Raw genomic sequence first — 22,683 nt, 5'->3', positions numbered from 1 at the left:
CCGTGATAAAAAAAAAGATTATTAAATTATTTTATAATTTTGTTAGATATCAATTTAATTCCAACTAAATAAATCCTTGATGAATACCGTGAACCATCGCATCAGCAACTCGCTTGCGATTTTTCTTACACGTTATCGGTTTAACTTTCCATACTTTAGCAATATTAACGGCTTCAGTTCCCTGAATATCTTCAATATCAAACGAATTTTTCCTTCACCTAGAAAATAATTGAATGACATTAAAGTTAGCAGTCACTTGACAATTTCTTAATTTTATTTAACAAACAATTTTGTTCTAAAAAATTATTAAAAAAAAAAAATTGAATTTTTCTTTTTTTTAATTTCTACATGTCAATTTTTTTTGCAGTAATTTATTTCTTAAAAAAATTCTAAAAACTATTAAATACCTGCTACTTTAATTTTCATGATAATTAATTATGAAGATTAGTAGACATTTGAGAATTTTTATAACAATTAAAATATCATGAAAAAAATTTAATAAAGAAATTTTACTTGTAGGAATAAAAAAAAAATTGTAAGGGCGAATTTTTGAAAATATTTTTTTTATCATAATTGAATTAATATGCAAAATGTAAAAAATTTTCCGATGTCTGTAGAATTCAGTATCATTAATTAATCAATTATCGGAACCTGGTAATAATTGATAGTAATGTAGTCAGAAATACCTCTTGTAAAAATGTATCCAGTGGATACAAGTCTGGTTTAGAGCCAAGAGAAACAACAGTTTCGGTAAGATTGCGGTGATAGTAGTTGAGAAGATCTTGAAAGTGATTATCACGAGTTTCTGTATCGGTACTTGTGTACAAAAATAAGGCGATGTCAGTGACTGGGCTGGAGCATCTGGCTAATTGGAAGTCCAATAAAATAGCCGCTGGTTTTTGATCGCTAGATGAACTTTTTTCTGATAGATGAAGCATAAAATTGGCTGCCCAAGAGTCACCCTGAGTTACCACAGACGTTGGAGCTTCGGGATGTCTACAAATCTCCATTGATTTTTCGAAAAAGAAACGGGCGGGAATGGATAGAAACTTTTTCTCTTCTGGTGATCCTGGGTATTCCTTTGAAACTGCGTCTTTGGCGACGTTTAATGTCTCGGTTTAATTTGAATTATTTGAATTTAATGATCATGATCAAGGTAGCATCAGATTGGATTAGTTGGTAGTTTAGAAAAATTCTGAAATTTTGACTTTTTGTGGTATAATTGAAAATTTGGTAGTCAAACTTATTTATCATTTTTTTTTTTTTATAAAATTAACTAATGTATTAATAACTTGAAATCCGGCCGTGCAATAAAAATTTTGTCGTATGACAATGTGAATTCAAAAATTAATGATAAAAAAAATTTCATATGAGCCATAATTCAAAAATGATTTCAAATTTTAATCCTAAAAATTTAGAGGAATTATATAATTGTAAAAAATATTATTTACTAAAATTTATTAGAAAAAATTTGATACTCTCCAAATCATCTGATTCATTTGAATATGAATTAATTCAGTTATACTTTATACACGTGAGATGATAGATAATTATTTACAATAAGATGCATTGAAAATTTTTTTTTCATCAATACTAAGCTTTGATTATTTTTTCGAAAAATTTGCAATAATTTACTATCTTAATATTTGTTATTAAAGTATAAAAAAAATAAATAATCATACATAATACTCTCCATACCACACCCAGTGTTCAGAACCGTAATAACTTTCTTTAAGAATTTTTGGTATCTGAGAAAACACCTCAGGACACTGATCCTTAAACGCGAATGATATAGCGTGGAATTGCGCTAAAGTTTTCAGTATAACTTTGATATTTTCAAGTTTCCAAGGATCTTGTCTTGCAATATGTCCATACCCACGAGTTCTGATATCTTCCAGAACAATAAAATCATTCTCTCCATCAGAGTAAGAGTCTCAGCACTTTGGAGTTGGTAGAACATTTTTTTTGCTTTTAGCCTCCAGGAATTTCTCCATCAAAGGAATAACCTAAAAAAATCCAGCAGGAAATATATGAAATAGATTAAAAAACAAAAATATAAATAGTAAGAATACAAATAATAAATTACCTTGTTGTAAAAGTTTAATTCATTTTCAAAAAATTCTGCACCCCGAAAAGTCTTTCGAGTCGCGATATTTTGTGGAAATGTTTTAATAATTACTCTAGTCTCTATTGGTTTACAATCAACGAGACCGTGGATCCGTACACGATGCACTACTGAGAGATAATTGTCACCTTTTGTAGAATTAGCTTCAAATTCGCACCCGGTATCAGAAATTTTTAAAGTTTCATGACCAGTCGCTTTGCTCAGGATATTTTTTAAATTTTCTTCACCAAATTTACTGCTGATAATTTTAGACAAATCCATGTTTTAGCGAAAAATGTTGACGGACTCGAGATCTGACAACTAAAATGAATTGTTTTCTAATAAACTGTCAGACAAAAACTTTATTTGTTAATTTAGATCTCGGATGTGTCCAATAAATCACAAGTTAAGTGGGATCAAACGGCTTAAAGTTTTATGACTTCACTTTACTTGTGACAAGTCTCTACTAACATACTGTACAATGCATGAAATAGTCAATACATTCATGGTCTGTCATATTCCCCTCTTTAACTTCAACGATATTTAGCTTGTCAGTAATTAAATATTGCTCAATAAAAATAATAACAAAGTAGAATATATTTATATTCTACTCAGCAGTGGTTGGTGATAAATATTTATTAATTTATCACCTATGGCTGGGTTTTTATCTTCAGATAAAACTTTACGGATATGCAATTTTTTTTTTTTTCAAAATTGAATTTTCTTATCCGAAATTTACGATAAATTTATTATATTATTTAAAAAAAAAAAAATTTTTAATTGATGATTTTTTTCTTAATTTATAAATTAATAGTTAAAACTAAAATAATTTTTTTTCAATCAATAAAGCAAAGAATGAATAATGAATTAAAGACCAACAAATATTCACAGAGATTTTTAATCTATTACAATAGCTCATATCTCTTTTATACAAAACATCTAAACAAACACGCATCATTAACATTAATGTGTGCATTAACTACATTATAAATTACGAAAAAAACAAAATTAAATAATTGACATTTCTTATCGGAAGTAATTAACCATTATTACTCATTACATTACCAAGTAATACCAAAGCGGCTAAAGTATACGGTACACACGCTAATAACACTTTTACAAAACAATAATTGAAAAAAAATTCCCGATAAATTATTTACATAATTATTATTTATTTATTAAAGTTAAAGAAAACTTAAAAAAATAAAGTGCGTTATCAACATTTATTATTATTATTATTAATAATTTAATCTATTTAACAGCATGTAACAACTTATACGTCAGCGTCAACAATTATATTTAACAACAATTAATCACGATGAATTAACTTCATCACTCATTTATTTTATTTATTATTTATTTTCAACCAATTAATTATTTATTTATCATTGCTCATTTATCACGAAGCTTCTATTGTTATTGTAATTTCAATACTTTACAAAAATTTCACCTGGACGTTATTTTTTTATGTAATCTACAGTGGCCGAAACTATTGTCTAGCATCTATTACTAGTTTTCATCATCATTAGATACATTCCCGCATACCGAGCGTTTTTTTTTTTTCCTTTATTACAACCGATGATTTAAATTGACGATTTACAATGATTTTTGAGTTGAGGGCAGGAGAGATGATTTTTACGTTATGTGTTCGAATTGCGAAGGCATCTTTTTTTATTTATTAAGTAACCGTACTCGATGTCTTGATTCATTGTGCGTCGTTCCGTCCAATCAGTTTTCTATACACTATTTTTACTTAGTTTTTATTTTGTCATCTACTCAGCAAATTAATTTAATTTAATTTAACTCATACCGATCTTGATAGACAGACGATAAGAAATTTTTTTATAGAAGAATTCATCATTTTTTAATTCGTTGACAATTTTATAAAATTTTCATGTTTTAATTTTTTATAAATTAGAAAAATTTTTATAAAAAGAAATTGTTAAAATCTGGTAAAACAATCTCAATCCTTAAATTTTCTTCAAAAATTCCTTCCAATAATAATAACAAAATGGTAAATATTTAAGTGTGAGTTCCGATATTTTTTGGCCATAAAAAATCAAAAATTGAGTTGTCAACAATTTTTTTTTTATTCATTTTTTAATTTGTCCTATTTTTGACACAGGATATAATTTTTTGTCCAATTTTTCAGTCTTTAAGAAAAAAAAAATATTATAATGCTCTAAAAATTGAAACAAAAATAAAAAATAAATCTTAATTTTTTTGTCTTTCAAATCAAAAAAATGTAACTAAAAATTTTTATTTTTTTAAATTATTTTCCAATTTATGCTTATAAATTTGCTTCAAACAAAAATAAAATTTAAATGGGTTAATTTTGAGATTTTTAAGGTAAAAAACGTCAGATCTCCACATCCAAACAACAATCAAAAAAATTTTTAACAAGAAAAAATTAAAAAAATATTTATTGACATATTCAATCTAGACTAATACTTTTAAAAGTCCGATAAAAATGAATAACAGAAAATAAAAAATTAAACTAGTGATTTAATCTACGACCCTCCATCGCGGCAATGTCATCAACGGATATGAGTTTCTCAATAGGTATACAAGACAACTCGCCCCCGACGCAAGACTGGGGTTGCTGCCACCTAGCCTCCCTTTCGGCCTCCTTGGCTTTAACCTCGGCCTCTTTAGCGCGTCGCTCTTTCAGTTTTAAGGAAAAAATAGCAACCGAACGTGCGCGTTTCATCAAACTTTGTTTGACACGTGTCTTCTTAGCTTCACGTTCTTCTTTCGACGCGGCTTTGTCCTCTTCTTGGCTGGCAATCGTACGACTTGAATCAGACAGCCCAAAGCCCCCGATTCCGCCGTGAGCTCGTTCATTTCCGCCCCCGCTACTGGAAATCCCGCTGCTAGATTCGTGACCTGAAGACCTACGATCACTGGAATCCGTCTCACGTAGCTGTAAATGATGTGTTGATTGCACTTGTGACCCCGAGTGATGTCGATCACGTTCACGGGCTTTTTCTTTCTCTGGAGAGAACCGGAATTTCTGGTTGCGATGGGTTTGCATCCACGGCGGCGCTGATCTAGAAAAATGTTTAAAGTATGTAAATTTCTATTGTTTTGATAAAAAATTTAAAGGCGTGTATGTACTTGAAATTTGCAAAGAATCAATTTTTTTTATTTCATTTATATTGTTAAGAGAATAAGAAGAATTTTATTTCCAGGATAGTCATTTGATAAAATCGGTTTTTTTTAGTGAAATTTAGTGTCATTGCAAACGTATTGACTTGAATTTGTATTTTTTTAAGGTTTTATATTATTCTCACCGATAGTCAATTTATTATGATGACAAGTATTTAGGCTGCATTCGAAAGTACTCTATCTCTAGATACATAATTAAGAAATTATCTTGTATCTTGAGAACTATTAACATTTTTAAAAATATAAGCACACCTCGACATTACACTCATCGAGACCTTTCATTTGAGTACCCACATTAATTTTTCATATATTTATATATTTTATATATATATATGTATATATGAAAAATATATGAAAATGCATGTAAGTACTCAAATGAAAGCTCTTGATGAGTGTAACATCGGGATGAGCTTATATCTTTAAAAACGTCAATAGTTAAGAAAGTACAGTGGAATTTAACAAAATTCATTATTTAATAAAGCAAAATTTTATTTATTTATAGTTCACGAGTCACTGAAGAGATGAACAAAAAAAATTTTTTTTCTTATATCAGTTTTTTCCGAAGAATTAGTAATTCGAAAAAAATAACGTAATGTTTTTTAAAAATTAGTGATTTAAATAAAATATATTTCTAATTTTTTTTACAGATTAATGACAAAAAAAGTGATTAGATAAAAATTTCGGTCTTTTAAGTGCGTACAACTTTTATAGTCGTATAAAAAGAAAAAAGTGATACCTCAGGAGGTCACTATCTGATGAAGAGGCTAATTCCTTGGAGACGATACAATCCGTGGATCGATGGAGGGTTAAATCCTCGACATTACTTTCCGGAATTCCGCTGATCTCAGAATCACTGGATTTACGAACTCCAGTCCCGTCAAGTCCGAGTTTTCTTACCCAGTCGATTCCACCATGGGGACCAATTGTCAGGTGATGACTGTACTGATCTGTCCCGGGTGAAGATGATCCCCGATCGCTTGTTAACCAGTCCCGAGAACGACGTCCTGATAAAATATTCAAAGTGTTATTTAGGAAAACTATTGCCTATGCTTTGAACTTTTTCTACAAGACTTAAAATTCTAAATTTTGAATAGAATATTGAAAAATACGGAAAAGTCATAAGAATACTTTTTTGTAGGAAATTAAATTTTCTACAAAAACGTACTGATACATTTTATTGTATCTGTTACTCTTTAGACAAAATAATAAAACAAAAAAAAATTACCGCGTTCGCCACCTGGAATAGAACATCTAGGAGTATTATGAGACTCGCGCGTGGTGTTGGCGTTGTAACTCGTTGAAAAAAGGCTCCCAGAATCGCTGGCACTCCCAACACTTCCGGGTGTCTCCAGAGCCGGAGGTGTTGCCGCAATTTTTGGCATCGCAGAAACTCCTGGCGTGGGCGGATTGCTCGGGGTGTGAATCGCCGAAGAAGTCCCCGTGTCCCCGGAAGGAGTTCCCTCGTGACTGGGGCCGTTTTTCTCTGAGTGGCTCATAGACCCGGTTTGGCTCATGGACCCGGCTTGGCTCATGAGGGTCGCTTCGGCGTCGTTCTCACCGTCTGCTGGACTCACCACGAACCTCCCTGAGTTCGAAGCCAGTTAATCGGCGCCAAGCGCCACATCTTACTAATATTTTTATATAAACACGCTCTACTTTTACAGTTAAAGTCCAAAAAATTTTATTTTATTAAAAAAAAAAGTGAAAAAAAAAACAATTAATATAAATTTTGAAAAGTCAAATTCAAATGCGTGTTTATAATCTATTTACCTATAACCGTTTGCATTTGCTGATCTGGTGAGGGTGTTGAGGAAAGCCTTCGGACAGCTTCACGACGCAGAAACTCAACCTTAGCCATTTCCGTGGCCACCCAGCTTGGAATGTCCGGTATTGCGCATGTTATTATAAATCTAATTGCTAACATAATGTGCTCGAGGGCGACAATCAAGAGAATTGTTTGCGTAGCTGACATCTCGGGAAACATTCGCTGTACTTGACCACTCAGACCAATTAGGGCACAATTCACCAAAATTGCTACTAAACCCATTGCTTCCATCGCGTTCTATATTAATTTATTCAGTATTAATAATTATTCATTTTATTGGAATTTTTAATTTATTAGAAAAAGTATTTGTCTGATTTAATGCTTTCACGACATTACAAATAGTAATAAGTGTCGCTTCAAATTTAAAACTAGAAAATTGCCATTCGAAATAACATTTTTAAAATTCAAACTTTGAATGTTCATTTTTACAACTTTAAATGTAAAATTTACATTTTAGAATGTAATTATTACAAAATCTGTAAAAATGACATTATCTAATGTATTTTTTCCCTTTTTCTTTTGATCAATAATAAAAAATTGAAGCCCAAAAGCTTTCACAAATTATTAAAAACACCATAATAAAATTTAATAAAATAAAAATAGTAACTTACTTGCCAAGTGCCAATACTGGACACCCGTCGACCAAACGGGCGTTGTAACACGAAACAAAGTTTAAAAGCGTCGCCGCGTAATTCCAATAAATTTCCCAGCAACGCAGCCATAGCCGCCAAAGGGAACGCCGATGAGAATAAACAGACGTAACCCAATTGCGAAAGCATCTCCAAGTGTTCGGAAAACGCCCCGTCATACTAAAATTAATTAATTAATTATTTACTATTCATTTACTCGAAAAATTTAATTTATCGACTAAAAGTGAGCTCACGCTCCACTCGTGTTTATGCAAAAGTGACAGGATAAACAAATCAGTAATCAATAATCAATCAGTGATTAATTCAAAATTAAAACAATGATAATAATAAATAAAACGGTGAAGCAAACTATACCTTTTTGATCGCCTGAATCTGCGTGTCGATGATGAAGACCGATATGAAGAATTTATAAAAAAATTATTTTATAATTTTGATAATAAATAATTAAAATATAAATAACACAAATAACAAAGGACAAAATGAAATCATAATAATGCTCAATAATTAATAATTAATCAATTTACTAATTTATAATTATAATAATATAAATAAAAACATAATTTGGCCAATTGACTGATAAGTTTTCGTGCAATGGTTAATGAGGTGCTCGATGGACAATACGGTTAAAATTAAGCGATCTAGGTGAGGTCTAGAACCAAACCTTAAGAGTAAAGTCACTAAGTAGAGAATTAGATGAGTGTCCTACTCGGTACAGTGAACTCTCCAATTCAGCTTGGCTGATGCTCCGCGTTTGCTGTTTAGCCTTGTCTTCTTTTTTATCTTTGTCTTCCTTGTCTTTGTCTTTGTCTTTGACCTTATCTGTATCTGGTGCATCCTCGGTGTTTTTAGCCGCATCCTCAGGTGGAGATCGCGCTTCGCTAGGACTCAAAGCCCCGAACATCTCGAAACTCAGTCTCGCTAATCGCAATTGCTCTATCAGATAAGGTACTGCTGATTCTTTTAAGTTACTTATCACTTGTCGTGCTATCAGGAGTGCTGCCAATTGCTGGAATAATTAGAATAAAAAAATTTTATAACTGTAAAAATATGATAAAACCGCAATATAATTAGTTACCTCTTTTAATCGTTCTTGATCTTGAAGATAAAACGCGATGTAAAACAGCGACAGAAATGAATTGACGAACTGAAACTAAAATTTATATTTTTATAGTTCAGTAATTAAATTTTTTTTTTTTTTAAACTATACATGCTTTTTTATGAGCTTTTGGCACTAATACAAACATGTAGAAATAGTTTTATTAATCTTCTTTGATAATACAATTTATAAAATCTACTAAAAATAGGTTTAATAGGCAAAAAAAAAATTTTTTTTCGATATGTCCTTTTGGCTTTTAGAAAAAAAATTTTAGAGCCGAAAAAATTGGAAGTAAAACATTTTTTATCAGAACTCTGCAGTATTTTTGTGATAGCAAATACATTTTGCAAAATAACTACTGAAGAAAAAGTATATTAAAAAATAATTTACCAGCGCCACTTTGTAGATCAGATGATTCTCGTACTCCGTGTCAAGTCGATAGTTTTCTGCATCCAATACATACAAAATAAAATAAGACACTATCTACGTACATATCTATCGATTGTTAATGAATATAAACAAAAAAAAAAAGAGAGAGCAAATTAAAAGTACTCCGACGTTTACAATCAAAAATCACGATCGATCTAGTCTATTTCTATATTGCAGCGTGAATAAGAAAGAAGGAAATAACCGAGACTGAAAGGCTTGAATTAAAAATCTTGTTCCATTTTCTCTCAAAATTATAAGAATAAATATAAATATAAATATGAAGATCAATGTTAATATTGGTGTTATCTAAACGGTGTAGATTTCAACTCTTCCAGTCTTTTTCTTATTTATTCAACAGTGAATAAATATAGCTATGAAAAATATTATACGTACCCAAATCGTTCAGCAAGACGGCTATTTTGAAGTACGCTTCGTCCATCAGCGCTATAACTACTGCCAACAGTACTTTTGGTACGTAGCTCAGCCAAAAACCGTATCCAGCAGCTTCTAGTTTTGCGTCCCACCAATCCTGATGATGAAAAATGATTATTATTACTTTATTCTATACACTGATCAAAAAAATTAACTTGATTCAAAAGAACAAAATTTTAAACCATAAAAAAAAAAAAAAACAATCTTTTTTTACCGAATTTTCAGAATTTTTTAAAAATAGTAAATATTGAAATTCGGGAATGAGGCTAGTTCAGGCGATAGAAAAGTCTGTAAAAAAAACTCACACCAAATTTCAAGTGATTCGGTTCAGTAGGACTTGAGAAATCGTGGGTATCTAGACCAGAATACCGCCTTAAAAAAGTTTTACTTAGTAAAATTTATTGAAATATTTTTATAAAATATCTAAAGTATTGATTGTTACAGTTTTTAATTGTACTTTTAACAAAGTTTATATAAATTCAAGTTTTCAGCTTAGATAAATTTTACTTTAAACTGTTCTATTTGCCACGTTGGCTAAAAAAAAGTTTTTGTTGATGTTGAAATTTTTTTGATTAAAAATTTTATTCCTTATATCAATTAAATTTTTTCCTCGGTGTAATTATTCAGTAAAATATCAAAAATATGAAGTAATAAATTACCTGGATTTGGAAATTTAATATCATGACAATGAAAACGAAGAATAATGAAACCGCGATAACAGGAACCGTGATACAGTATCGAATAGCGTTTCTTTTCCAATTAGGGTATGTAGGTTCTAGTCTTCCAGTTACAGGTGACACTTGTAAAGTTCCCTTGAAAAAATTTACAATTTTTATAAAAATTTATAAAACTAAAATTTTCCAGTTATGATTATAATTGTGATTTTTGTGCCATCCAAGTGTTTATTTTGAGACCAAATGTTCGCAGTAATGTATGAAAACGAAAAAAAAAACATCAGTACTTACGACGAACAATGGCCTCGGTTCTACAAGTAAATCATCTCGTTGATCTAATGTACCCCATTTGTACGCGAGCTCTGCTCCTTTCCGCTTCCAAGTTTCTAAGTACGCAGTCGCCCAAATTACGTTGAAAATCGAGAAAAGAACATAAGCTACGTCCTCTACCGCTTGATTCCTGCCAATGATGCCGACCTTTGCCAATAAATATATTTTTTTTAAATAGAAAAAAGTATGCTCTAAAAAATAATAAAAAATTTATTTGCTAAAATTTTTTATAAAAAAATTACTAAAGTAAATTATTACAATTGAAACATTTAATCGTTTACCGATAGTCGAGCCTTCAAGCAAACAAATGATTTTTATACCCACGATAAAAAATTCCAATGCATTAAAAATCTATTAAAAAATGCTAGAGACTTATTAAAATCGATTAGCACTATAAAAAGCATAGATAATTAAATTTACCCAGTATATGACACCCACTGCAGCAGGAACCACAAGTGCAGTAGTGTAGTGGCCCAACCAGGCAAAGTACATGGTTATTTTAACGCCAAAATAATTACAAATTTCATCTAGCGGCTGTGGACTTAAAAATGCTCTTACCCAGCTCTTTTGCAATTTTTCTAGAGCCGGAAGCTCGTGTAATGGAAAGACCTGTTTAATTTTATTTTTTTATTATATTTATTATGAAAAATCTACATAGTAAAAAATGTTGGAGAAAATCAACACATTTTTTATTTTTTTGGAAAAAAAACCTATACAAACTTTGTGTAGGAAGATTATCACAAAAAAAGAACAAAAAATGTATCAACTTTTTTAAGAAAATATAAATTTATCTACAAGCAATTAAAATAATGTCAAGACCAAAAAAAAAAATTTTTTTTATGTTGTAAAAAAAATCTGAAGAAAGATCTATGTTTTTAAAAAATAACAGAATTTTTTTTTGCTCTAAAAAAATAAATTTATTGGCGTAACAAAATAAATTTGTTTTTGTTACTGTTAGTTATTTGAACAAAATTATTTAGCTAGTTCAACAAAAAAAATATTTGTTATTTTTTTGAAAGAATTTAGTTGGTTCAATAAACCGATTTGTTAATTCAGCTAAACTGTTTTGCTGAACTAACTAAAGGGTTCTGCTACAATAACAAAACTCTTTTGTTGATGTAACATATAAATTAAATGAGTTATCACAACTTATGTTTTGTTATCATAACATATCGTTTGTTATCTCTATGCTAACATAATAATTTGTTCTCACAACTCATCTTAAGTTGTTCTAACAAAAAATTTCTTTAGTGTAATTACAAGGATATAACAGAAAAAGTGAAGAAATAATTTAAATTTACCTGAGAAATAATACCTGAAGAAATACATTTAGGGATAATAGCTTGACCTTCGACTAATTTAACGCCCGGAAGACTAGATAGATCTTGATGGGTCGCTCGTAACGTGTGGAGAAGATGTAACACTAGAGATTGTCTCTCTTGGGTAGTAAAAAATAGCGATTGATCATCGCTACCTTCGAAACAATTTATTTCGGTGTGTACGAATTCTTTTAGACCTCCGCCGTATTCTTGTCTTAGAGCTTTCGGCAAATGAACTTCTTCAGCAGCTTTTAATAATCTTTTTTTTTTTATAAAAAATTAATTATTTAATTAATATTTTCTCAATTAAAAGTGAAAATGGTTTTAAAATAAATTAATCATTTAGAATCGAGGTAGTTAAAGTGATTTACAATATTATTAAGTTATAAAATGTTGTTTATTTTCTTAACAACCTTGCAATACATTAAGCCCGTAACTGTCGCAGTAAATAACCCAACCCAGGAAAGAACTATATACAATTTTTCTCTTTAATTTGAAAAGTTTTCAATCGAATAGATAGTACTTGAAGTCAGGGAAAGAGTTTAAGTAGGAATTCAATAAAGATACTATTATATAATTTCAATTATAAATATTCTGGGTAATAAAGCTAACGGAAGTTGAACATTCAAGTTTCATAATTCGAGAGTGATTTTTTTAATATAGTTGAAAGTTTTAATGGAATAAGTAAATGGAGTGAGAATAAGTAGAGAAAAATGTTTAATTTAATACTTCACTGTACTGTTTTTAATTAAATTAAGTATAAGTAGAAAACAAATAGGAGCATACGTACACAGGAAAGGGTGCTGTTAAATAAAATCCGTAACTATCTGATGATGTGTGATGACGAACATGTACTACTAGTCCAGGTGTTCCAGCACGTAATCTTCCTAACAACCACATTAGTATTTCATCATTAGCGCCATTTGGAAATAAAATTACTACATCGCATTCCTGTAATTTTAAAATATTATAGTTATTTTATTTTTTTTTTTTTTTTTCATGAAAATTTTCTAAAAATTCTAAACAATAATTATCAATATTCTTAGGACAATATTATTATTATTTCAATTAAAAAAAAGTTTTTAACAATAATTATGAACAAGCAATCTTGCAGTCACTTTGTGACTTGTGAAATAAAAATAAATTAAATTTTGCTTTATTAAATAATGATTTTTGTTAAATTCCACTGTACTTTTTAAACTGTTGACGTTTTTAAAGATTTAAGCTCATCCCGATGCTACCCTCATCAAGAACTTTCATTTGAGTACCCACAAGCATTTTGATATTTTTCATATATACATATATATAATACATACATAGAAAAAAAGGTTCACTCTTAATAATATAGATAATTTTTAGAAATTTTTACTTAATTACTTGTTTACGAAGAATTACGAAGTTTTAATTAAAATATACATAATTTGATTACTTTTGAAATAAAGTTTGGTAACAATATTGTTATTACGTGACCAATTATCGAAAATTTAATGGAAAATGTCACGGAATAAATTTATAAAGCCAACAAACTATTTATAACTACTGTAAAAACAAAATTAAAAAACATATAAAATCATAGAAAGGTATGAATTCCGGTCAAGACTGTTTTGATGATACCATATTAAAATTAACTAGAAAAATCTCTTCAATGATAAAAATCTACTAACAAAGTTTTTCTTATTTTCTTAATTAGATAAATTAGTATTTTTCAAATAACCACATTCACATTTCCTAAACAAAATAAATAAGTCAACAGATTTTAACTAGCTTGAAATTCTAATCACTGAAAATTTATCAAATAAACTAATTATCGTCAGAAACTATATTAAACCTTTAAAGGGCACAAATATAGGTCAAGACCTTTCTAATGATCATCATGTAAATACACTGGAGACAACATTACCTTTTGATTTTACGAAAGATTATGATTATTATTATTAAACATGAATAATTTTTATCAACCTTTTATATAAATTCAAATTTTTCCTACCAACAAAAAGTCAATTCAATACAACAACAAAAATTTTTTTTCTGTACACCAGCATTGATTTTCTCCTTAAAAAAAAAAAAAAAAAAAAAAAAAAAAAAAAAAAAAATTATGTCGCGGCCGTGAAAAGAATATCATAAAAGTTTATTCTCTCAAATGTTCGAGGGTGAAAAAAACGTATAAAATTTTACTTTTATTCTTTACATAACTTATTCGTTTCAATTTAACCATTGAGTTCTAAGTTTGAAATCAGCCCAAAAAAAATTTCTCTTCAAACTATATATATTTATATTCAACTACAAAAAATTTGATTTTAATTATCATCCCATTACAAATTAAATAAAACAGCAGAAGTGAACTTCAATTTTCTGCGTCAACAAACAACGGGATTTCAATAAATATTTAGCTTTCTATCGCCTATTAATCGCGACAAAACTTTTTCACTTTTCCGCAATTAATTCAATAGAACAAAATTGATATAGATTTTTTTGGTCCAGAAATTCAAGCCAATATCCGCATATTAATTAACGAGATAAAAATATAGATCTTATAAAAAAAAAATGCGGAACTGCACACTTTTTTTTTTTTTTCTTTTTCCAGTGAATTGAGCCCTAAAAAATTCAATTTTGCCTAAATTGCTTTCGGATGTTGAAACACATCGTTCTCTTACATATGTATTATATTGCATTATATTATGTTTACAAATAAATGTCCGCGATTTGAAGATAAAAAGATCCGAAATGATAGCTTCGAGCCAAACAGAGACAAAGCGAAAAAATATTTTTCCAGTAGTAAAAGTAAGTGACTAGGTCGTTCGCAAGTACGTGATGTGTATGAATGTTAGTATAAAGATTGAGAGATTTGTCGGTAAGGGTGAGAGTACATTCCATTGTGTAAGTTGGATATCTGCCTAATAAAAGCTACGTAATTCGTGCCAAAGCAGTACACACACTATAGTAACAAAATTGAGCCTGTTATTTCTTGAACCCACATTTTTATTTGATCTTTTCGGTGCCACGGTTTCTTTTCAATATTCTAAACAGATGATAACAATTTTTATAATAATAATAATAATAATAATAATAATAATAATAATAATAATAATAATAATAATAATAATAATAATAATAATAATATATTATTATTATAATAATATTATTATTATTATAATAAGGTACTCTGTGGGGCCTCCGGGTGATCGAAACTATTCGATTACCCATCTGCTTTACATGGATGATCTGAAGTTGTATAGCGCTGATAAAGATCATCTACAAGCGGCCCTCAACATCGTAGCAGAGTACACACGAGATGTCGGAATGTCTTTTGGGTTGGACAAGTGTGCGGTCGTACATCTGGCGAGGGGTAAGTGCTCTGATACTGGTGATGATGTCGAATTAGTGGATGGGAGCGTCTTAAGCCAATTAGACGCCGGGGAGTTGTATAGATATCTAGGAATGGAAGAGCACCGCATGCATGCGGTCTCTGAAGTCCGAACAACTCTCCAGAGCGAGTATGTTAGGAGACTCCGGAAAATTTGGTCCTCCGAACTTTCCGGCAAAAACAAAGTCTCAGCTACTAACATGCTCGCTGTCCCAGTCTTACTATACTCTTTCGGTGTCCTGAAATGGACCCGAAAGGATTTACGAGATCTCGACATCAAAACCCGTAAGATCATTAATATGAATCGGAGCATGCACCCCAATTCATCAGTCGCCAGATTATACCTCTCCCGGTCCATCGGTGGGAGAGGTTTGCAGAGTTTGGAGCGGCTTCACGACCGTTTGGTCCTGGGTTTAACTCACGAAGTTGTCAATTTCACTGCAGACGAGGATGACTTTCTTATGCAAATTGTACATAAACATGAAAATGCGCATAAGGGGTCATTCTTGTATAAGGCAGCAATATATGCGGCAAGAACCCTTGGTCTTGGAGAAATAAACGCTCTTATGGAACTCCGAAAGGAGGAATTTAAGAACGTCATCAGGAACGCCGAGGAAAAACTACTCCTTGGCGAACTGATGGACAAGTCCATGCACAGCGTGTTCTTTAAACACGTGCGTGATCATGGCTTGTCCATCCAGCTGACATTTTCCTGCTTAAAGTCAGCGGGCCTGATGTCCGAGACTGAAGGGTTCATATTTGCCTGCCAAGATGGTGTCATTAACACTCTTGAGTACCGTAGCAAGGTGCTCCAGGTGCAGCTTCCGGACACGTCCTGTAGGAGGTGTAGACAACATCCGGAGACGCTTATGCACCTTTTGTCGGCATGTCCAGTGCTGGCGAGAGGTGCATATATCCAGCGTCACAATGCTGCCCTGAGAGTACTGTACTACTATCTTCGTCATTGCTACGGTATTGACGTGACACCAGTGCTGCCTTATTTGCCAGGAGATATTCCCCAGGTTGTTGAGAATGACAGTTGCAAAATTTATTGGAACATGCCATTTGCAACAACCCGGCGGATAGATCACAACAAACCTGATATTGTGCTCTTCGACAAGGCCACTCGTGACAGTTATGTCATTGAGTTCTCGGCCCCGGCTGAATACAACATCTCAGCCAAAGAAGAGCACAAAAGACAAATATATCAGGATCTCCTGTTTGAAATTGGCAAACTTTACCCAGGTTACCGTGTCAAGCTTGTCGTCCTGATTGTTGGCGTCCTAGGAGGGATGAAACAGTCTTTTGTATCCTCACTTGCCAAAGTTCCAGCTTGCTCATCAAAAGCTGAGTTCTTGGCAGTTAGGATGCAGAAGGCTGTTTTACTTGGTTCTCTCCGTCTCTTAAGGGAAATGACTTTGGCCTGCTGTGATCACTAACCGCCTTGTTGTGCGGAGTGGTCCAGCAGTAACGGATGGAGCTCAGGCTGGGCCCTCGGAGAATCGGACTCCGGGGATAACCCCCCTGAGCATTTAATAACATAATAATAATAATAATAATAATAATAATAATAATAAAAGCGAAAAATAGATGGAAGTTCTGATAACGATAGAGATAAAAGCGTGTGATTGATAGTTTTTACGTCAGGGAATTATGCAAATTTCGGATTAGTGTTTTAAATATAAAATGCGGGTTCAGTGACACAAATCGATTTTATAGCATGCTTCTGTATAATGAATACATTGTACTTTGTGGGTAAAAGTATGCGTGTTTGTCGGTACACTAACGACAAAGTTAGTGTTTAGCTCTATATAACAACAATTGAGGTAACTCGTGTGTGACTAAATGCTCGCGGATCCACTGAGACTAGTTATTTCAATTATCCTCAATAGAACATGTTATTAAAATTTGCTTTTAGTTTGAGATTTTTATTGGACTGTTCAGATTGTGAGTTAATTTTGTTGGTTATTAAGAAAAGTCACATTCCCAATTGATTTATTAAGTTTTTGGTACTAAATTGATAAAAATGCTACTATTGAGTGAAGGAAAATTTGCACTTCAAAAATTTTTTAATCAAATTAAGACAGTGAAATTTTTCAAATTGATTTTCTTGGTTAAAGTCAGGGTTTAATTTGAATTCAAACAATAATTTAAATTGTGATTTTTCCTCGCTATTAAATTTATATTTTAGCGTTAATTATTCTGAACAAATTTTATTAGTGTCATTACATTAATAATATATTTAATAAATTTACAGTTGAACCAAAGAGATATATCAAAAAGATTTACTATTATTGTGTGGGATATAAATAACGAAAATAAATACTTTCGACTAATTCTTGAATACATACGGCACAACTAGTAAATATTGATTTATACACTTGCATGTATTAAATGATTCACACAAAAAGTTATTATCAAACGACCCCTTCCATATAACACACAAAATTTTGAATTCTGGAGTCGATTAAAAATGATTTACAGTTTTGGTCAATAATACATAAATGCGTCCTTTTATTTTATTTATTAAAAGTAAAAACTTACAAAAAAAATTTTCTTTATTCATTTTATTTATTTATTATACTTGAAAACATAATATAAACCGCATTTCTAATTAACTACTGCATATTCATGTTAAATTATTCTAGTTGACTCAACAGATGGAAAGCGTAATTAAGAATAGTTGGAAAATGTTTTCCTCCCTTCTTATTTCTAAAAATGTGAGCTCAATTTTCTAATTCAATTTTTATTTTTTTTTTATAAAAATAATTTATTCAAACAATTACACTTTGAGAAAAATTGAATTTAAATGAATTCAAAATAAAATTTTTAATTTGAAAAAAAAATTTATGTAATTTATATTATTAAGAGAATAAAAAAAATTTTGTGTCTAGGATAGTCATATGATAAAATAGGTGTTTTTAGTGAAATTTAGTATCATTGCAAAAGTCTAGACTTGAATTTGTGCCTTTTCAAGGTTTTATATCATTCTCATCGATAGTCAATTTATTATGATGACAAGTATTTAGGCTGCATTCGAAAATACTCTATCTCTGGATACATAATTAAGAAATGATCTTGTATCTAGAGAACTATTGACATTTTTAAAGATATAAGCTCATCCCGATGTTACACTCATCAAGACCTTTCATTTGAGTACCCACATCAATTTTTCATATATTTATATATATTATGTATATGTATATATGAAAAATATATCAAAATGCATGTGAGTACTCAAATGAAAGCTCCTGATGAGTATAACATCAGGATGAGCTTATATCTTTAAAAATGTCAATATTTAAAAAAGTACAGAGCAATTTAACAAAAGTCATTATTTAATAAAAAAAAATTTTATTTATTTATAGTTCACAAGTCACGGCAGTCACATAGTGACTGCAAAGTTGCTAGTAATTCTTAACTACATTGTGATAGAAGATAATTATTATGAAATTAAGCTTGAAATAGCGACTTGATAAATTCAAGAAAAAATTTCTGCTATGTTTGACTGATGTGTCAAAAAAACTGCAATATGTTACTTGATTAATGATGAATTCAACAGTCGGGTGTAAAAATGGTTAAATTCACTCGGATAAAGTCGCGGATGAAAATAGTTGAACAGTGTGGTTTTACTGGGTAAGCAGAAAATATATGAAATAAAAAGACCGGCGAAAACAATCCATTTCGGGCGACAGCTTTTGCATGTGACCAGTTAGATAAGAACTTACGTTGAGTACATATTCGTGTCCTAAAATCCTTGCATTAATGGCTCTTCATATTCATGTGTATGCACATACATATAAAATTTAGAGTAAAAGTACATCTACGTAAAAATTTATGAGCAGAGACATTCACTTATGCATCATATACACATATTAAACAAGAACTTTAATGTAATATCCCAGATAATTGACATGAGCGTTATACCTATCCATTATATGCATTACATGATTGCCGATACGATGTTTAATCGATTCTACATGCTCGTAACATTTCTGTCTCAATAATATCTGCCCATTATATTCACGTTTTCAGTTCACAACATTGTTATTTGATATTTATTCAAATAAATAAATATAAATATTTATTTTTGACCTTACTTGTTTTCAATTTCTGATCACAATATTCCTCAAAATTGCTGAGAAATTTTAATCTAAATTATAATAACGTCGAAAATGAAATAAAATTAAAAAATTTAGGATTTGTCCAACCTTAAACTTGAATAACTTTAAGAAAAGTCAATTTAGAAAAAAATCATAAGAATCCTTTTTTTTAGATCGTTTAATTTTCTAGAAAAATTAATTCAATATGATTTTTGCTACGTTGCTTATACGACAAGATATAAAATTCCAAAGTATAAAAAATATTTCCTGTATTATTTGAATAGAAAAAGAGAAATTTTTGATTTTTAATTTTAAAATATTAATATGAAAGGTTTAAATTTTACCAGGATCTTGATTTTTGCATTTTCTAATAAAACATTTAAAAAAAATTATTTATAATTTTTTAGATACACCCTTATAAATATGAATGAAAATTTTCTACATTATATGGATAAGAAAAAAACTATTGTAACAATAAAAATAAAAAAAGGTCTAGATTGAACAGACAAGAGAAAAAAGCTAGATGTCAATTGCTAGAAAAACCATTGCTAATAAAATGACTACAAGTAAAAAATAAAACCTCAACCCTCGGAGGTTTTATTCTTCCTTGAATTTACTTTTTTTGACTATTGTAGGAAATGAATTTTTTGCACAATTCCTTGTAAAGAGGTGAAAAAAAAAAAAAACATCATCTTTTCTTGCTTCGGATTAATTCGGGTGAAAAAAATTGAAGTTGAATTTTTCGGGATGAAATAATTTCTAGTTATGGCGTTGAACAATAAAAAAAAAGCAAGTTAACGTTTTTCTGACACCGTTTTTTTTTTATAAATAGTAGAAACCTAAGTAAAGTTTGCTAACTACCACTACAAGCTGTAGTATTAAAACAAACGCTCATAACTCTGCACTATTGACTCAGCGTTTGAAAGCTGAAGCTCTAACCCGAGAAAGTAATAATATACTGTCATACTTAAATAATAACTTGTAAAAATAATTTTATAATTTTATTTTTTCTAGTTACTCACTTGAGTTGGAACCTTTTGAATCCATAGGCGGCGGGGAGTCATCAGATGACCAGTGCAGGGTATCTTTCGCCTCAGCAGCCGCGAAGCTGTAAGTAAAATAAGTCTTTACAATTTTTACTAATTTTATTTATTTTGCACCGTAAAAAATTGGCGAGATAGATGATTTTTAATTGGTTAAATCTCTGCGGAGTGAAACTTACTCAGAAAATGATTTTGTTTATAGGATTAATAACAAATAATTTCACGAAATGAATTCTTTAATTATTTTTATTGATTAAAATAAAAAAATTATTGTTGTTTGTTTGAAAATTACAAAATGCGTAATTAAAAATTTCAAAAATTAATATTGCCTTTTTCTATAGTTTTTTATATAATAAATAAAGCAATTTTGTTTAATTAAATTCGAGGTAAATTTTTTAAAGTATTTGTTTGCACTTTAGCCGATAAAACGTGTTTTAGTTCAATAAAAATTTATTTTGGTGCAAAAAAAAAACTCCAAATCCCCTTCAATTCACTCGCGATTTTTTACAGTGTGAACATAATTCCGGATGAAAAAAATTTAAAAGCACAAGAGAAAACTTTTTTTATATGAAATTTTTATGTTAAAAATTAGAACTACTAATTTCAATGAATTTCCCTTAAAATATGAGCAACCAATTTTTATTATTTACAAATTTCTAGATAAAAAAATAATACTGAAGTTAAAAAAGTTACTCATAGCTTTTTTTAGTTTTTTACTTCAATAAGAAAATTATTGTTATCCAAACGGAAAAATCTTAGACCAAAAAAATAATTTTAATTAATTTTTTACCTTGAATCGAGCAAAAGAAATTCTTGAATAAATTTATTCTCCTTTGCTTAAATAAATATCATTTAATTCAAATCTTTTTCATTTAAGACACAAAAAGTCTTTAAAATAATCCCCGTATGATCAAAAATTTTTTCCTTTGGATCAAGTTATTTTTTCTATCAATGCACATGTAGAATTTTCTAAATTTTCTTCCGAAAAAGTTCCATAAAAAAATCCTGAAATCGTCATACTTAAAAAAATATCCCAATCTTATATCCATAAAAATTCATCAAATTTTCATAAACCATCACACTTAAATATTGAACATAAGAAATCTTGTATCAGCAGTTTTTCACTCTTTTTTAATCTAAGCACAGGAAAAAAAAAAACAAACTAAGAACTAAGACCTAGTGTCTTTTTCTTTCCTCATTCTCTTTTATCGAACGAACTCGGTCACCGTAAGTGGGCCGACCAATTCGAGGGGACTTTAGCTTCTGCCAAAAAACTCCCCAAACATACATCAATATTACCTAATAAAATACGGTACAGGATAGTTATCATTATCACTTTATCCTTGAAAAAAAACCTAAAAACTGCACCATCTCAATCCACGTGTCGATTTACAACTTGACCCATAAAATTCCACCCCGTAAATGTCAACCAACCATATTTGTCTTAGAAAAAAAAATCGAACAGCAAAAAAACCGGAGTTTAAATTGAAAATAAACAAAAAGTCTTACCCTTATCAAGCGTTTCTTTGGCAGCCCGTATGACCTTTCTTCTCCTTACCCCATCACCAATTGTCATCGAGTTATCACCATAATTATCATCCGCGCACAAGCTGTCATTCCTGACAGAGTCACTGTCCGTATGTAAACGTCTTTCATTGTGATCGGTAGCGTTGTCATTTTGATTAACATTAACATTAGCATTAGCATTAACACAAGGGTGTAAATTAAAGGGGGTGTCAGACCCCTCGCCGCCTGGCATAATTAGCAACCCGGATTGGGCTGGAACTCGTTATTGAGGTCCTTCCACCTACAACCCGACCGCTTATACTGATTCCCGCATGGCGTCGTTGTCGCAAAACCAACCCTACAACCCTCACCCTTAAAACTTACCTTTCCTCTCTGTCTGCTTCCTACCCCTCGTCTACGACTAGGTGCGCAGAATTATACTATTTTTGTAGTTGTACGCGCCATCTACGACGGAATACACTGAGCGTGCGCCCTCAATCGATGAACAACCCTTAATTAAAAATACTTATCTTTATATCTGTATATACATTTTTATTTAGATAGATGTTTGTTGGATCTATATACTCATACTTGATGCTATTTATATTTTCATTCCCAGTTTATCTCAATCTTTATCTAA

The 22,683-nt window shown here is 30.3% G+C and overlaps 1 protein-coding gene, 1 long non-coding RNA gene and 1 pseudogene across 4 annotated transcripts in view; 1 reads left to right on the top strand and 2 right to left on the bottom strand.

Moving 5' to 3' along the window:
• LOC141524467 (uncharacterized) overlaps positions 1-22,683 on the top strand; it is a 57,716-nt gene that overhangs the window by 4,256 nt on the left and 30,777 nt on the right. The window contains exon 2 of the long non-coding RNA XR_012478710.1: positions 20,509-20,604. This is a non-coding gene — a long non-coding RNA (uncharacterized LOC141524467). The remainder of the gene's footprint in view (positions 1-20,508; positions 20,605-22,683) is intronic.
• LOC141524040 (uncharacterized) lies at positions 65-2,540 on the bottom strand (annotated as a pseudogene).
• Wwk (anoctamin 8 white walker) lies at positions 2,987-22,382 on the bottom strand. Of its 3 annotated transcripts, none has more exons than XM_074238361.1 (16): positions 22,047-22,382; positions 20,517-20,602; positions 12,818-12,978; positions 12,010-12,286; positions 11,129-11,317; positions 10,670-10,855; positions 10,364-10,516; positions 9,666-9,801; positions 9,234-9,289; positions 8,823-8,897; positions 8,409-8,753; positions 7,709-7,906; positions 7,043-7,334; positions 6,498-6,857; positions 6,009-6,276; positions 2,987-5,154 (listed from the first exon to the last, which is right to left on the bottom strand). In XM_074238361.1, the coding sequence occupies exons 1-16, from the start codon at positions 22,294-22,296 to the stop codon at positions 4,602-4,604; spliced, it is 3,585 nt and encodes a 1,194-aa protein (XP_074094462.1). In that variant the 5' UTR covers positions 22,297-22,382; the 3' UTR covers positions 2,987-4,601. The 3 variants fall into 3 exon arrangements, with proteins under 3 accessions (XP_074094462.1, XP_074094463.1, XP_074094464.1); XM_074238362.1 differs by having other exon boundaries at positions 6,498-6,836; XM_074238363.1 differs by having other exon boundaries at positions 8,454-8,753.

This window comes from Cotesia typhae, unplaced genomic scaffold (assembly GCF_013202065.1).
Source record: "Cotesia typhae breed Kobodo isofemale line unplaced genomic scaffold, CoteBio_Ctyphae contig_22, whole genome shotgun sequence".
In the NCBI taxonomy this organism is placed as follows: domain Eukaryota; kingdom Metazoa; phylum Arthropoda; class Insecta; order Hymenoptera; family Braconidae; genus Cotesia; species Cotesia typhae.
This window is presented reverse-complemented; position numbering and strand designations above follow the sequence as displayed.

What these genes read in the sequence shown, in the direction of transcription:
- Wwk (XM_074238361.1), bottom strand. Translation starts at nt 22,296, where the DNA reads ATGCCAGGCGGCGAGGGGTCTGACACCCCCTTTAATTTACACCCTTGT. An exon ending in CTTCAGGTATTATTTCTCAG is followed by an intron (nt 11,318 to 12,009) that starts GTAAATTTAAAT and finishes AAAATTAAACAG; the next exon opens with GTCTTTCCATTACACGAGCT. An exon ending in TGATCTACAAAGTGGCGCTG is followed by an intron (nt 8,898 to 9,233) that starts GTAAATTATTTT and finishes TATAAATTTTAG; the next exon opens with TTTCAGTTCGTCAATTCATT.